The sequence below is a fragment of the Gorilla gorilla genome, chromosome X (genome assembly GCF_029281585.2).
Source record: "Gorilla gorilla gorilla isolate KB3781 chromosome X, NHGRI_mGorGor1-v2.1_pri, whole genome shotgun sequence".
Taxonomy (NCBI): domain Eukaryota; kingdom Metazoa; phylum Chordata; class Mammalia; order Primates; family Hominidae; genus Gorilla; species Gorilla gorilla.
The window spans coordinates 86,841,117-86,855,560 of record NC_073247.2 but is presented as its reverse complement, the minus strand read 5'-3'; the positions used below and the strand labels follow the sequence as shown (position 1 = coordinate 86,855,560).

General features: G+C 34.0%; 1 protein-coding gene across 3 annotated transcripts in view; it reads left to right on the top strand.

The window, feature by feature from the left end:
* Nucleotides 1-14,444, top strand: part of ABCB7 (ATP binding cassette subfamily B member 7) — a 103,457-nt gene that overhangs the window by 51,423 nt on the left and 37,590 nt on the right. For all 3 annotated transcript variants that reach the window (XM_004064412.5, XM_019019707.4, XM_055376763.2), the window contains exon 4: nucleotides 6,305-6,424. In XM_004064412.5, the coding sequence (XP_004064460.4) occupies nucleotides 6,305-6,424 (120 nt within the window). The remainder of the gene's footprint in view (nucleotides 1-6,304; nucleotides 6,425-14,444) is intronic.

Genomic DNA, 14,444 nt, shown 5'->3' with positions numbered 1-14,444 from the left:
GCTCTTGATTGGTTCTCTGCTTGTTATTGATGTATAGAAATGCTCATTTTTGTACATTGATTTTGTATCCTGAACTTTACTGAAGTTATTTATCAAATCTAGGACCCTTTTGGAGGACCATTTTGGAGGAGTTTTCTAGGTGTAAGACCAAAAAGAGATAATTTGACTTCCTCTTTTCCAGTTTGGATGCTTTTTATTTATTTCTCTTCTCTGATTGCTGTAGCTAGGACTCCCAATAAGATGTTGAATAGGAGTGGTTGAAACCAGGCATCCTTGTTCTATTCTCGTTCTCAGGAGTGTTTTCAAGTTTTCCCCATTCAGTGTGGTGTTGACTCTGGGTTTGCCATATGTGGCTTTGATTATTTTGAGGTGTATTTTTTCTGTGTCTAGTTTATTGAAGGTTTATGCTGGATTTTTTGAATGCTTTTTCTACATCTATTGAGATGATCATATGGTTTTTGTTTTTAATTCTGTTTTTGTAGTGAATCATATTTATTGATTTGCATATATTCTTGCATCCCTGGAATAAAACCCACTTGATCATGGTATGTTATCTTTATCTTGTGCTGTTGGATTTGGTTTACTGATACTTTGTTGAGGATTTTTACATCTGTGTTCATCAGGGATATTGGCCTATAGTTTTTCGTTTTGTTTTGGGTTGTTTCCTTGCCTGGTTTTGGTTTTAGGGTAATGCTGTCCTTGTAGAATGAGTTACGGAGGATTCCCTCTTCCTGAAATGTTTTGGAACAGTTTCAGTAGGATTAGTGCCAGTTATTTATATGTCTCATGGAATTTGTGAATCTGCCTGGTTCTGGGGTTTTTGGGTTTGTTTGTTTTGAGGTTTTTTATTACTGATTCAATTTTGGAACTCGTTGGTGGGTTCTGTATTTCTGTTTTTTTCCTCATTCAGTCTTGGGAGGTTGTACATTTCCAGAAATTTATATATTTCCTCTAGGTTTTCTAGTTTGTATGCATAGAAGTGCTCATAGTAGTCTCCGATGATATTTTGTATTTCTGTGGTATCAGTTGTAACGTCTCCTTTTCCATTTCTGATTACACGTATTTGAATCTTATATTTTGTTCTTGGTTAATCTAGCTAGTGGTCTTTCAGCTTTATTTATCTTTTCAAAGAATCAATCTTTTATTTGTCAATAGACACAGGAAGAGCATTTGATAAAATTCAAAATCTCTTCATAATAAAAACTTTCAGCACAGTAGGCATAGAAAAACTCAACATAATAAATGCCATATATGACTTACCCACAGCTAACAACATACCGAATAGGGAAAAGTTGAAAGCCTTTCCACAAAAAAAAAAAAAAAACTGTAACAAGACAGGGATGCCCATTTTCACTACTCGTATTCAACATGGTACTGGAAGTCCTAGCCAGGACAATCAGGTAAGAGAAACAAATAAAAGACATCCAAATTGGGAAAGAAGTCAGATTGTCCCTCTTAGTTGATGATATGATTTTATATCTAGAAAAAAACTAAAGACTACACCAATGAAACTCTTACATCTGATAAATTTGGTAAAGTTACAGGACACAAAATCAACATACAAAAATCAGTAGTCTTTCTATACACCAATGGTGAAATCGCTAAGAAGAAAATGAAGAAGGCAATCCCACTTACAATAGCTACCAAAAAAATTACTCAGGATTAAATCTAACCAAGGAGGTGCAAGATCTCTACAAGGATAGTTATAACATCATTTTTCACAGAAATAGAAAAAAGAATTCCAAAATTTGTATGGAACCAAAAAAAGAGCCCATATAGCCAGAGCAATCCTGAGCAAAAAGAACAAAGCTAGAGACATCACACTACCTGACTTCAAAATATATTATAACGCTATAGTAACAAAAATGGCATGGTATTGGTATAAAAACATACATAGACCAATAGAGCAGAATAGGGAATCCAAATATAAATCCATGTATTTATAGCCAACTGATTTTCGACAAAGGCATCAAGAACATACATGGGAAAAGGACACTCTCCTTAATAAATTGTGCTGGCAAAATTGGAGTCCATATATAGAAGAATGAAACTGAATCCCTGTCTCTCACCATGTACAAAAATCAACTCAAGATGGATTAAAGACTTAAATGTAAGACTTGAATCTGTAAAACTACTGGAAGAAAAAATAGGGAAAATACTTTAGGACATTGGTCTATGCAAAGATTTTGTGGTGAAGACCTGAAAAGCAGATAACAAAACCAAAAATAGACAGCTGGGACTATATTAAGCTTAAAAGCTTCCACACAGCAAAAGGAACAACAGAGTGAAGAGACAACCTGTTAAATGGGAGAAAATATTTTCAAACTATTCATCCAACAAGAGACTAATATTCAGAATATACAAGGAACTCAACTCAATAATAAAAAAATCAATTAAAAGACATTTCTCAAAAGAAGACATATTGATGGCCAACAAGTATGTGGAAAAATGTTCAACATCACTAATCACCAGGGAAATGCAAATCAAGACCACATGAGATATCCTCTTCCCTCAGTTATAATGGCCGTGAATAAAAAGACAAAAAATAACAGATATTGGTGAGGATGCAGAGAAAAGGAAGCTCTTATACACTGTTGGTGGGACTGTAAATTAGTACAGCCACTATGAAAAACAGTATGGAGATTTCTCAAAAAACTAAAACTAGAACTACCATATGATCCAGCCATCCCACTACCTGATATTTATCCAAAGGAAAGGTAATCAGTATATCAAAAGGATACCTGCATGTTGTATGTTGATTGCAGTACTTTTCACAATAGCTGATATGTAATCAATCTAAGTGTCCATCAGTGGGAAATACGATAATATAAATGTGGAATACTCTTAGTCTACAAAAAAGTGAAATCCTGTGATTTGCAGCGACATGGATGGAACTGGAGGTTAGTATGTTAAGTGAAATAAGTCAGACACAGAAAGACAAATATCACATGTTATCTAAGAAAGTTGATCTTATAGAGGTAGAGAATAGAGTGATAGATATCAGAGCCTGGGAAGGGTGTGTGGTTAGGAGTGGGGGATAGAGGGAGATTGGTCAATGGCTACAAACCTACAGTTAGATAAAAGGTGTAAGTTTTAATGTTTGATAGCAGAGCAGGGTGACTATAATTAGCAATAATGTGTATTTCAAAGTACCTGGAAGAGAGAACTGGAAATGTTCCCAACCCATAGAAATGATAAATACTCAAGGAGATAGATACCCCAAATACTCCGATTTGATCATTACATATTCTGTACATTCAACAAAATCTCACGTGTACCCCATAAATATATAAAATATTATGAATCAATAAAAACTGTGCCTCGGACTCTGAAATGCCTCTTTGGTTTGGTCTCCAGTTAAAAAAATGCATTATTTTTCAAACTTTATAGTTTATCAAAACTAATGGAATTCATGTACTTTACAGCTTAATGGACTCATAATGCATAATTACATAACTTCAGAACCCATTTTGTTAAATGAAGTGGTGACATTTTATGCACTATTAAGCCAACTAGAATAATTTTCTTGCTCTTAGCCATAACTTCACTGTGTCCTTATTGAAAAAATTCTGGGATGTGTTGTAGAAGGTTTTGATAGAAGAGAGTGTTTCTAAAGATACGTGAAAGCAGGGCCTTTTTCCATTATTCCATCAAGAAAAGTAAGATAGACAAAACTCATGAAATGGGAAAGTGGTTGAAATGCCCTAGTTTGTGTTATAATGCTTTAAATTATATTTATTTCATAATAGTTCTATTGGGAAAGGGAATTTTAAAATTACTGCCTTAAAAGGTCTTACCAGTTATAAGAGCATGTATATGTGTGTGTATAAAATAAAACATTAAGAACTATACTTTCAGCATTTCATATTTTTGTCATCTTACGTATTTAAAGCAGTTCAGGAAGATAACTCTTGTGTTTTTACAATATGAACAATTTTATTTCTAATACTCTTTATGCGATAAACTGCCTAAAAGACTAGAAAAGTAGTTTGCTGAGTCCTAGAGGGATAACTATAATATGAAACTAAGCTGTATTATATAAGGTACTGTCCTGGGCCTTGACAGTACCTTATATAATACAGGTTAGTTTTATATTATATGTTGACAATTTCCCCCCGTTCCTTGCTTTGCAAATCTACTCAAAATTATATAACTTCCCTCCCGAAGCCCTGCTGAATATATGTGAATTATAAAAAGTAGAAGCTAGCCAACAACAACAACAAAAGGCCATAAAAAAGTATCAATGATTCCACCCACTCACAGCTACTGTTATTGACACTTCTGGTGTAAACTCCTACATATATCACATTTTTTCCCACAAAAATATTTTTTTCACTCTGCTTTTTTCGTTTAACACATTCCTCTGTCACTACATACATTTCTGAATGGCGGCATTTTGTTGTATGTGTTCACTCTATTTACACTGTTCTCCAACATGTATCACTTAGGCTGTTTCCAATTTTGTTTCTATTAAAACAGAATTGGTGTAAACAACCTTATAGCTAAATTTTCATTCCTTTATTCAACAAATACTCATTAGGTACCTATTGTATGTCAGTCACTGTATTTGGCTTTGAGTTACAACAGTAAGCACTACTGTTAGAGTGATTACTCATGTGGAATGTGCAGGAGAGTGGATATTAATCAAATAATTGTACTGCTGTTTATGTAGTTTATAACTGAAATGGATACTGTGAAAGAAAGGAATAATGTACTGTGCGAGAATAAGGCAAAGGACCCTGATGGGCTAGGGAAGGCATTATTGAGGAAATGCTATTTGAGCTGTTGGTCAACTAGTTGAAAGAGGTTGAAGGAGCCACAGGGGAAGGTGTTAGAGAGAGAGAGATTATTCCAGACGGAGTAGACATTACTGTGTAAAGTCCCCATGACAGAAGGGATTATGGAATGTTTAAGGAACTAAAAGAAAGGCAGTGTGGCCTAAGCACTGAAAGCAGTGGTATAAAACATAACTGGAGAGGTATCCAGAGGCCAGACCAAGCAGAGCCTTATAAGCCATGTTACAGATTTTAGTTTTTATCCCAAGAATGATAGGATACTGCTTAAGGGTTTTAAGCTGGAAGGGAAATCTGATTGCAGGGTGAACTTACTAGATAAGGACAAAGTAGATGCAGGGAGATCAGTTAGGAGATTGTTGCAGTGGTTTATGCGATAATTGATGATAGCTCAGATGAGGTTTATGGTTAGAAATGGAAAGAAATAGATTCAAGAGATTTTTAGGAGATAAAATTGATTCAACTTAGAGCATATTTATAAGGGTTTTTTTTAGCATAAATTCCCAGAAGTAGAATTATTGACACAAAGGGCAAAATTATTTTAAAAGCTTGTAATATATAGCAAATTGCTCTCCAGAAAGATTATTTCAGTGTATTCTCCATCAACAGTGTATTAGAGTGCTCATTTTCATATGCCCTCAGCAGTAATAAGCAGTATCTTTTTTTTTTTTACTTTTTTCTTTTTCAATGTTTTTTGGGTATGTTTTATTCTTTTTAATACCTTTTCCAGAAATCAAGTTATGATTTTAATGTTTAAATGGGGATTGTTTTGCCAATCATAATAATATAGTAGTTTTAGAATATATATGTATTGGTCTACTTAGTTTGGTATTAGAAAATGTGGTTTTTATTCTTAATATTCTGCCTCTAAAGCTGAAAGTAAAGCAAAAGAATTTAATGGGAATGTTGCTTCAGGAACATGGGACAAAGAAAAAAATGTGAGATGGATTTAGATCAGATTAAGTATTATTGGAAAATTGCATTTGTGAGGAAATTTTCAGTAACTCAACTTTGTTTGATATAGTCAATACCAAGCCCTCTGCTTTCCTAAAAGGAGTATTGCAACTCTGCTCTACCATGAGTTTAGACTTGGGACTCCAAAGTGTTTTAAATAAAAAACTGACAAATAGCCAAAATGTATATAAATTTTCTACTACAAAAATGGAAATATGGAAATTTTTTTTGAATTTTCTGTAGTGTTTTGGTAGCTTAATAAATAAATGTATAGTACATGTCCCTTCATGACCACTAAATTACTTTTTTAACAATATGAGAGTGGCTAAAATTGAAAGTAAGACATTTAAGAGAAATGAATAACTTTTTTAAAGTAATTGAAATAATTTTGCTCTAAAATATTTTGATTTTGAAAGATATTAGCCTTAGATTCAGAATAAAAGTTATATTTGTAATGTTTTCATGTATTTCTCAAATATATAAATTCTACGTTATTGAATTATGGTTATATTTGAAAGGACATGTTATTCACTGCTTTGTTTTCTCTCTTTCAATAGTTAAAAGATGTTGATACTCGGAAAATCATAAAAGCAATGCTTTCTTATGTGTGGCCCAAAGACAGGCCAGATCTACGAGCTAGAGTTGCCATTTCGCTGGGATTTTTGGGTGGTGCAAAGGTAAGAAATTATGCATTGTTTGGTTGCTCTAACTAAGAAATACTACATTTTCTAGTTATGAATCCTGGGCCTGGTGTAAATCACTTTTGGGGTAGCATGACCAACTTTTAAGACCCTCATTTAGTTTACATAATTATTTTATGCAGTCATTAGAAATTATATGGTAATGTCCTGTTTATCTCTGGATCAGACTTCTCACAGAATTAGTGGAATTCACTCCTTGAAACCGTTGTGAGATATAGGGGCATTGATTGTAACAAAGCATAAGCACCTTTGTAAAAGAAGCTTTTTGGAGCCTCTTTGGCTCCGAAATAATACATATTTTTGGTAAGCTTGGTTCCCAGATCCCAGTAAATTGAAAAGAGGATGAAGCCATTTTAGGAACACTGATAGCCATAAGTAATAAGCAACAGCTTAATATCAAGAGAAAAGCTAAAAAACAAAACAAAACAAAAGCCACAAAACCTGACTGTTTTGGTACGTTCAGTATAGGAGCCCTCTGCATTTCAGCAGCCTTCTCAGTTTGTCATTGTACTATATAAAGCAAAGTTATAATGATGACCTCGAGTTTTCAAGAAAATAAAAACCTTGTTTCAAATTTACTCAGATTTTTTTTTCTTTTTTTTTTTTTGATACAGAGTCTCACTCTGTTGCCCAGACTGGAGTACAGTGGCACAATCTTGGCTCACTGCAATCTCTGCCTCCCGGGTTCAAGCGATTCTCCTGCCTCAGCCTCCCGAGTAGCTGGTATTATAGGCGTGCACCACCATGCCCAGCTAATTTTTGTATTTTTAGTAGAGATGGCGTTTCACCATGTTGACCAGGCTGGTCTCTAACTCCTGACCCCAGGTGATCCACCCGCCTCGACCTCCCAAAGTGCTGGGATTACAGGCGTGAGCCACCGCACCCAGCCCCCAATTTACTCAGATTTTAAAGTCAGGGAAGTACACGTTTGTAGGTATACTATATTGTCATGATGAAGTCTCTGGAATCAGACTGCTTGGGCTTTGCCACCTTGTAACCTTAAGCAAGTTGTTTAGTCTGTGTGCCTCAGTTTCTCCATTTGTAAAATAGGGTTGCTATAAAGATTAAATAAGTTAACATATAAAGGACTTATAACAGTGCCTGGCAGGTAGTAAAATACAAGTATTAAAAATAAATAAATTTAGATTTCCAAAAATAATGGTAAAAAGTGTTTGCTTAAAATGAGCATAAAGGAGGTTTGGCTATAATTTGGCTACCACTCTTATATATAAGGATTAAGATTTTATTTTAGAACCCAGTTCTTACCACTTATTTTTTTCCCTATATTATGTATACTCTCCTTTATTTGCTTATTCTTTTCCCTACCCTAAAAATATTAATTGAGAACTTATACACACTACTGTTCTTGGCATTGCAGAGTGTTCAGATATGAACAAAGCAAATTTCTTTCCTCAAACCATATGGGATAAGGCAAGCTTTATTTTATTGCCCTAATAAAAGGTAGGTCATAAATGATTTAAAGAAGTGCCAGTCGGGTGTTGTGGGGTTTCAGAAGAAAGTTAGGAACCACCATCATGGGGAGTTAGGAAAGGTTTCACAGAGGAGATGACATCTGAGATAGACCTTGATTGATGAGTAGGATTATTACAGGTGTAGGAATAACATGAAAAATGGCCTAGTTGTGAGAGAGCATAGTATGTGTACAGAAGTGAGTAGTCTATCTTGGTTCCAGCGAGGGGAAGATGTTTCAGAGAATTCGGAAATAAGCTTGGAAAGACAGATTAGAGCTCGTAAATGTGAAATATTGTGACTGTGAGACAGAAAAATGTATTTAATTATGTGGGAAGTGGGAACCTGTATTTTGAATAGATGAGTAATAAGGTTAGAACTGTGTTTTAGGAAATTAATCTGGCCATGTGTAAAAGATGAATTCAAGTGGTGATAGACCTAAAGTAGGGATACCATTTATTTCACACATTCATTCAGCAAATGTTTACTGACCAGTTATAAGGCTCATGTGATAGTCTAGATAAGAAGTAATAGCAATTTGTACTGAAATAGTAGTAGAAATTGCAACATGGAGGAAAATGCAAGAGATACTGTGCAGTAGGGGAGATAGAGTCAACAATACTTAGCAGTGGGTCAACTGTTAGAAGTTAAAAAAAAAAAAGTAGGATTCCAGGATGAGAGAATAAGAATGCCTTTAACAAAAGTGGGTATAATCAGAAGGTCTTGTTTGGGGAAAATGAAGATCTTGATTTTGGACATGTTAAGTTTTAGGTACTAGCAGAACACCCAGATAGAGATATTCAGCTGGTAATACAAAATGTGAAACAAGCTCAGGAAGGAGCCCAGGTCTAGAGAGATTGAGATGACAGTTGAAACAATGCAAATTAGTGAGTTCACCAAGGAAAAGAACACAAATAGAAGGAAATAGAAGACAACTAGGGACAGTACCTTTGATTAATGTGTTCCTCTAGGGAAGTAAATAGAGGAAACTGAGAAGGAGTGACTGTGCAGTTAAGAGAAAAGCCAAAATAATTCACAATCAGACTCCATTTTCATGTCTCCTTTCTCATCTGTAATCTCTGTTGAGTACTCTCCCGGGGATCTCACCCATTCTTGGGAAAGAGTACTTACTTAAATCAAGATGCTGAGCAACAGGTCAAGAAAGCATTTTTTGTTACATTTGTTTAAGCTGAACAGAAAGAACAATATTACAAATGTAATTTTAGTACGTATTGTTGAAAAATTTTAACCCTCGTGCATTTTTAGCATAGTATTGGTTGCTGAATTGTCTTTTACATACCAATTACCTAAGGATAAATATGATTCTGAGCTCATATGCTCCTTTGTTAGTTGAATGCAGGTATTTTGCTGACAAGTTAAAGGCAGATTGTTTTCTAGACTTTCTTTTTAATTGAAGAGAACAGGTTAGAACATGACTAATTAAGCTAGTCAAAGTGGAGAGTCTTAAGTAATGGCATTTGTATTAGAATTTATTTTTAGAGTGAGTTCCAGTCCTTCAAAATACAGATTTCTGTTGCTTAGTGACAGGTCAATATCAGGGTATGAAATCTAGATCTAAACTAACTTCCTTAATGACTAAAATATTTTTAGAAGGTTAATATTTGATTCTTTAATCAACGACTACTGAGTGCCCATAAGATGGAAAATGCTATACTAAACTCATGTAAACTGATTGCAGATAAGCAGAAGTGAATATAGAAAATCCTCAAAAAGAATGTTTGATTTCTTTTGAATCAGGAGAAGGAAGAAATTGCCAGATGTTATGATGAGTGCCTGCTAGTACTTTCAAAGCATATAGAAAACAATTTTCTTTTTACAAAACAGAAACTAGATCATAGAATAAATTTAAGCATGTAGAACATAGTAGTAGCATTTGACCATTCCAAAAAGCATTTGCACAGCTTTGCGGACTGTCCGTTTAAAAGTGCTTGCTCTTGCAAATATTTAAAAAGTGATCATTGTTTATTCTTGAGTAGTATTGCAGGTGTGTTTTATAATTGGTGTGGAAAGATGGATTTTTATTCCCTTTTATCCTTGGCTTCCTATTTTTCATCAAACCTGAATATGTGCTTTGGCATATAAACACCTCGGATCAATCTAGGCCTCTCTATATTCTGATCTTTCCTACCTCCTCCACATATTCTGGGGATTTTAGTGCAGTGTTCAAGAATCTTCTCAGCTCTAAATGCCACCCTGACATCTGCATGGCTGTAGTGGTATCATAAGTAGGCATGAAACATAGATGAGAAAGAAGAAAGGAAGGATTGTCAAGTAAGAAGAAGAAAACAGGAGGAAGATTTTGTGCCTAATGTATGAGAACATAGCATACCTTCTGCTTGCTTATTTACTTTTTAATGCTCTTTTGATTCTGAGAGTCTTAAGGCTATCATTGTCTCCAGCAAAAATTTTAAAGACAAATGATATTATGTAGAGATGATTTGGAGCCCAGAGTAGACTAAGAGAGGGGATTGGTATTTCTTCTAGCAGAGTTGTAGCAATTCTATTTTAATATGTTTGGGTTCTATATAAGATGTATTTTAGGGGTTCTACTACCAAGAGAGACAAAAACAAAATGCCATTTGTATTCATTCCTTAAATCCCTACAAATCATATGTAATGTATTTTTTTTACCATCTATACATATATCATAGGAGTATCATATCATTATTAATCTGGGGAATTTGAGGTCTTCTATGGGGTTTTTGTTTTTTTTAAGATGGAGTTTCACTCTTGTTGCCCAGGCTGGAGTGCAGTGGCATGATCTCTGCTCACTGCAAACTCCACCTCCCGGGTTCAAGCAATTCTCCTGTCTCAGCCTCCTGAGTAGCTGGGATTACAGGTGCATGCCACCATGCCCGTCTAATTTTTGTATTTTTAGTGGAGACGGGGTTTTATCATATTGGTCAGGCTGGTCTCAAACTCCTGACCTCAGATGATCCGCCCGCCTCAGCCTCCCAGAGTGTTGGGATTACAGGCATGAACCACCACTCCCGGCCAACCTAATTCAACTTTTCTATTAGTATTTTACATACAACCATGCCAGGATCTAAGGAAAATGTAAAACATATTTATTGAATTCATTTGATTTTATAAAATGTATGTTACCTTTAGTATTACCAAAAAATGTTTATTCATATTCTCTAACCACTGCCATCTTGGAAACCACTTAGTCGACAGAAAAACTGGGGGCAAAGGAAGTTAAAGTATCAAGTGCAAAAATAAGCTATCTTTACAATTATAATAATTTCAAGGGAGAGTGATTTATAAAAATAAACACCCTTTTTCTTCAGAAATGCATCTTTTATATAAAGTATAACAGGTGATATATATATTGAGCCAGTATTTATTGACTAACAAATAATAAGAGATATATATGTATATAACATAATAGAAACATCCAAAAGGAGAGACAAATGAAGCTGTAGGAGAGTACCAACAATTAAGCATATAGGGAAGGCTTTATGAAGGATTTAGTATTTTTGAATAACTATTTTGACATTTGTAACTTTAAAACATTTATGTACTTCATTTTTTTGAAACTTTTCTGAAAAATATTTTTTAAAATGAGACAGTGCTACCTGATGCCTTTTTGAGAAGTATGAATTTTACCCTGGTATTATTATTATTATTAAAATACTATATCTTAGAGAAGTTTTAAGTTTACAGAAAAATTGAACAATAAGTACAAAGAGTTCTTATATATACCCCCTTTTTTTCCCCACAATGCAGTTTCTTCTGTTATTAACATCTTGCATTAATGTGGTACCTTTGCTAAAACTGATGAACCAATTATTTTGAAAAGATACATTATTATTAACCAAGTCCATAGTTTACATTAGGATTCACTTTTTGTGTTGTACAGTTATATGGTTTTTGGGAAATGTATAATGTCATGTATTCACCATTATGATATCATATAGAATAGTTTCCCTGCCCCCAAAATCCCATGTGATCCATCTACTCATCTGTCCTTCCTTCCTCCAGAATTCCTAACAACAGTGATCTTTTTACTAACTCTCTAGTTTTGCCTTTTCCAGAATGTCATATAGTTGGAACCATATGGTATGTAGCTTTTTCAGACTGGCTTCCTTCACTTCACAATATGTATTTCAAGATATTCATTGTGTGGGTGTGTGTTACCTGATAGCTCTTTTCTTTGTATCACTGAATAATATTTCGTTATATGGATGTACTATAGTGTGTTTATCCACTCACCTGTTGAAAGACATCTTGGTTTCCTTTAGATTTTGGCCGTCATTAATAAAGCTGCAGTAAACATTTGTGTGCAGGTTTTTGTGTGGCCATAAGTTTTCATCTCATTTGGGTAAATACCAAAGAACACAATTGCTGGATTGTCTTGTAAGACTATGTTTTGTTTTGTAAGAAACTGCCAAATAACCTTTTATAGTTGGTATACCATTCTACATTCCTACAAGCAATGACTAAGAGTTCCTATTGCTCCACATCCTCACTAGCATTTGGTGTTATTGATATTTTAGATTTTAGCCATTCTAATAGGTGTGTGGTAGCATCTCACTTTTGTTCTAATTTACAAATGCCTAATGACATATGATGTTGAGCATCTTTTCATATGCTTTGTTTGTCATTTGTACATCTTTGGTGAAGTGTCTGATCAGTTCTTTTGCCCATTTTTAAATTTGATTGTTTTCTTATTGTTGAGATTTAAGAGTTCTTTTGTAATTTTGGATACAAATACTTTATCAGTTAAGTCTTTTGCAAATACTTTGTCTCAGTCTGTGGCTTGTCATCTTATTCTCCTGACAGTGTCTTTTGTAAAGCAGAAGTTTTTAATATTAATGAAGTCCTACTTACCAGTCTTTCATGGATCATGTTTTTGGTGCTAAGTCATTGCCAAACCCAAGGTTACCTGGATTTTATCTTACGTTATCTTCTAGATGATTTATAGTTTCATCTTCTACATTTTGGTCTATGATCTATTTAGAGTTAATTTTTATGAAATATGTAAGGTCTGTGTTTGGATTCCTTTTTTTTTTCCATTGGCATGTCCAGTTGCTCCAGCATCATTTATTGAAAAGGCTGTCTCTTTCCCATTGGGTTGCCTTTGCTCCTTTGTGAAAGATCAGTTGACTATATTTTTGTGAGTCCATTTTTGTGCTGTCTCTTCTATTTCCATTGATCTATTTGTCTATTTTTTGACCAGTACCATACTGTCAGGATTACTGTAGCTTCATAGAGTAAGTCTTACAGTCAGGTAGTGTCAGACCTCCAGTATTGTTTTCTTCTTCAGTATTCTGTTAGCTGTTTTGAGTTTTTTGCCTTTCTGTATAAACTTTAGGATCAGTTTGTCCATATCCACAAAATTACTTACTGGGATTTTGATTGGGGTCACATTGAATCTATAGATCAAGCTGGAGAAAACTGACATCTCAACAATATTGAGTCTTCCTATACATGAACATGGAGTATCTCTCCATTTATTTAGCTTCTTTGATTTCTTTCATATGAGTTTTGTAGTTTTCCTCATATACTTTTTGCACACATTTGTTATATTTGTACTGAAGTATTTCATTTTTTGTTGTTAATTTAAATGGTGTTGTATTTTTTATTTCAAATTGCATATTGTTCATTGGTGGTATGTGGGAAAGTAGTTGACTTTTGTATATGACCTTGTATGCTGCAACCTTGCTGTAATTGCTTTTTAGTTCTAGTAGGGTTTTTTGATGATTTTTTTTTTCAGATTTTCTGTATAGACAATTATATCACCTGCAAACAAAGACAGTTTTATTTTGTCCTTTGTAGAATGAATACCTTTATTTCCTTTTCTTATTGCATTAGCTATGACTTCTAGTACAGTGTTGAATATAATGTGATAAAAGAGGACATCCTTGCCTTGTTCACAGTTTAGTTTCCCACCATTAAGTATGTTGTTAACTTTAAGGTTTTTTATAGGTGTTTGTAATCAAGTTGAAGTTTTCCTCTATTCCTAGTTTGCTGGGAGTTTTTGTAATGAATAGGTGTTGGATTTTGTTAAATGATTTTTTTTTCATCTGCCATCATTTGATTTTTCTTCTTTAGCTTGTTGATGTGATGGATTACATTAACTGATTTTCAAATGTTGAACCAGCTTTCCATACCCAGAATAAATTCCACTTGGTTATGTCGTGTAATTGTTTTTATACATTGCTGGGTATGATTTGGTAATATTTTGTTGAGGATTTTTGTATCTATATTCAGGAAAGAGGGTGGTCTGTAGTTTTCTTGTAATGTCTTTGGTTTTGATATTAGAATGGTGCTGTTTTCATGGAATGAGGAAGTATTCCCTCTACTTCTGTTTTCTGGAAGAAATTATAGAGAATTCACATCATTTCTTCTTTAAGTAGTTAGTAAAATTCACCAGTGAAACCATTTGGACCAGTGCTTTCTGTTTTGGAAGGCTATTAATTATTGAATCAATTTATTTAATAGATACAGACCAATTCAGTTTATCAATGTATCTTGTATAGGAAGGGATCTTTTAAGGAAT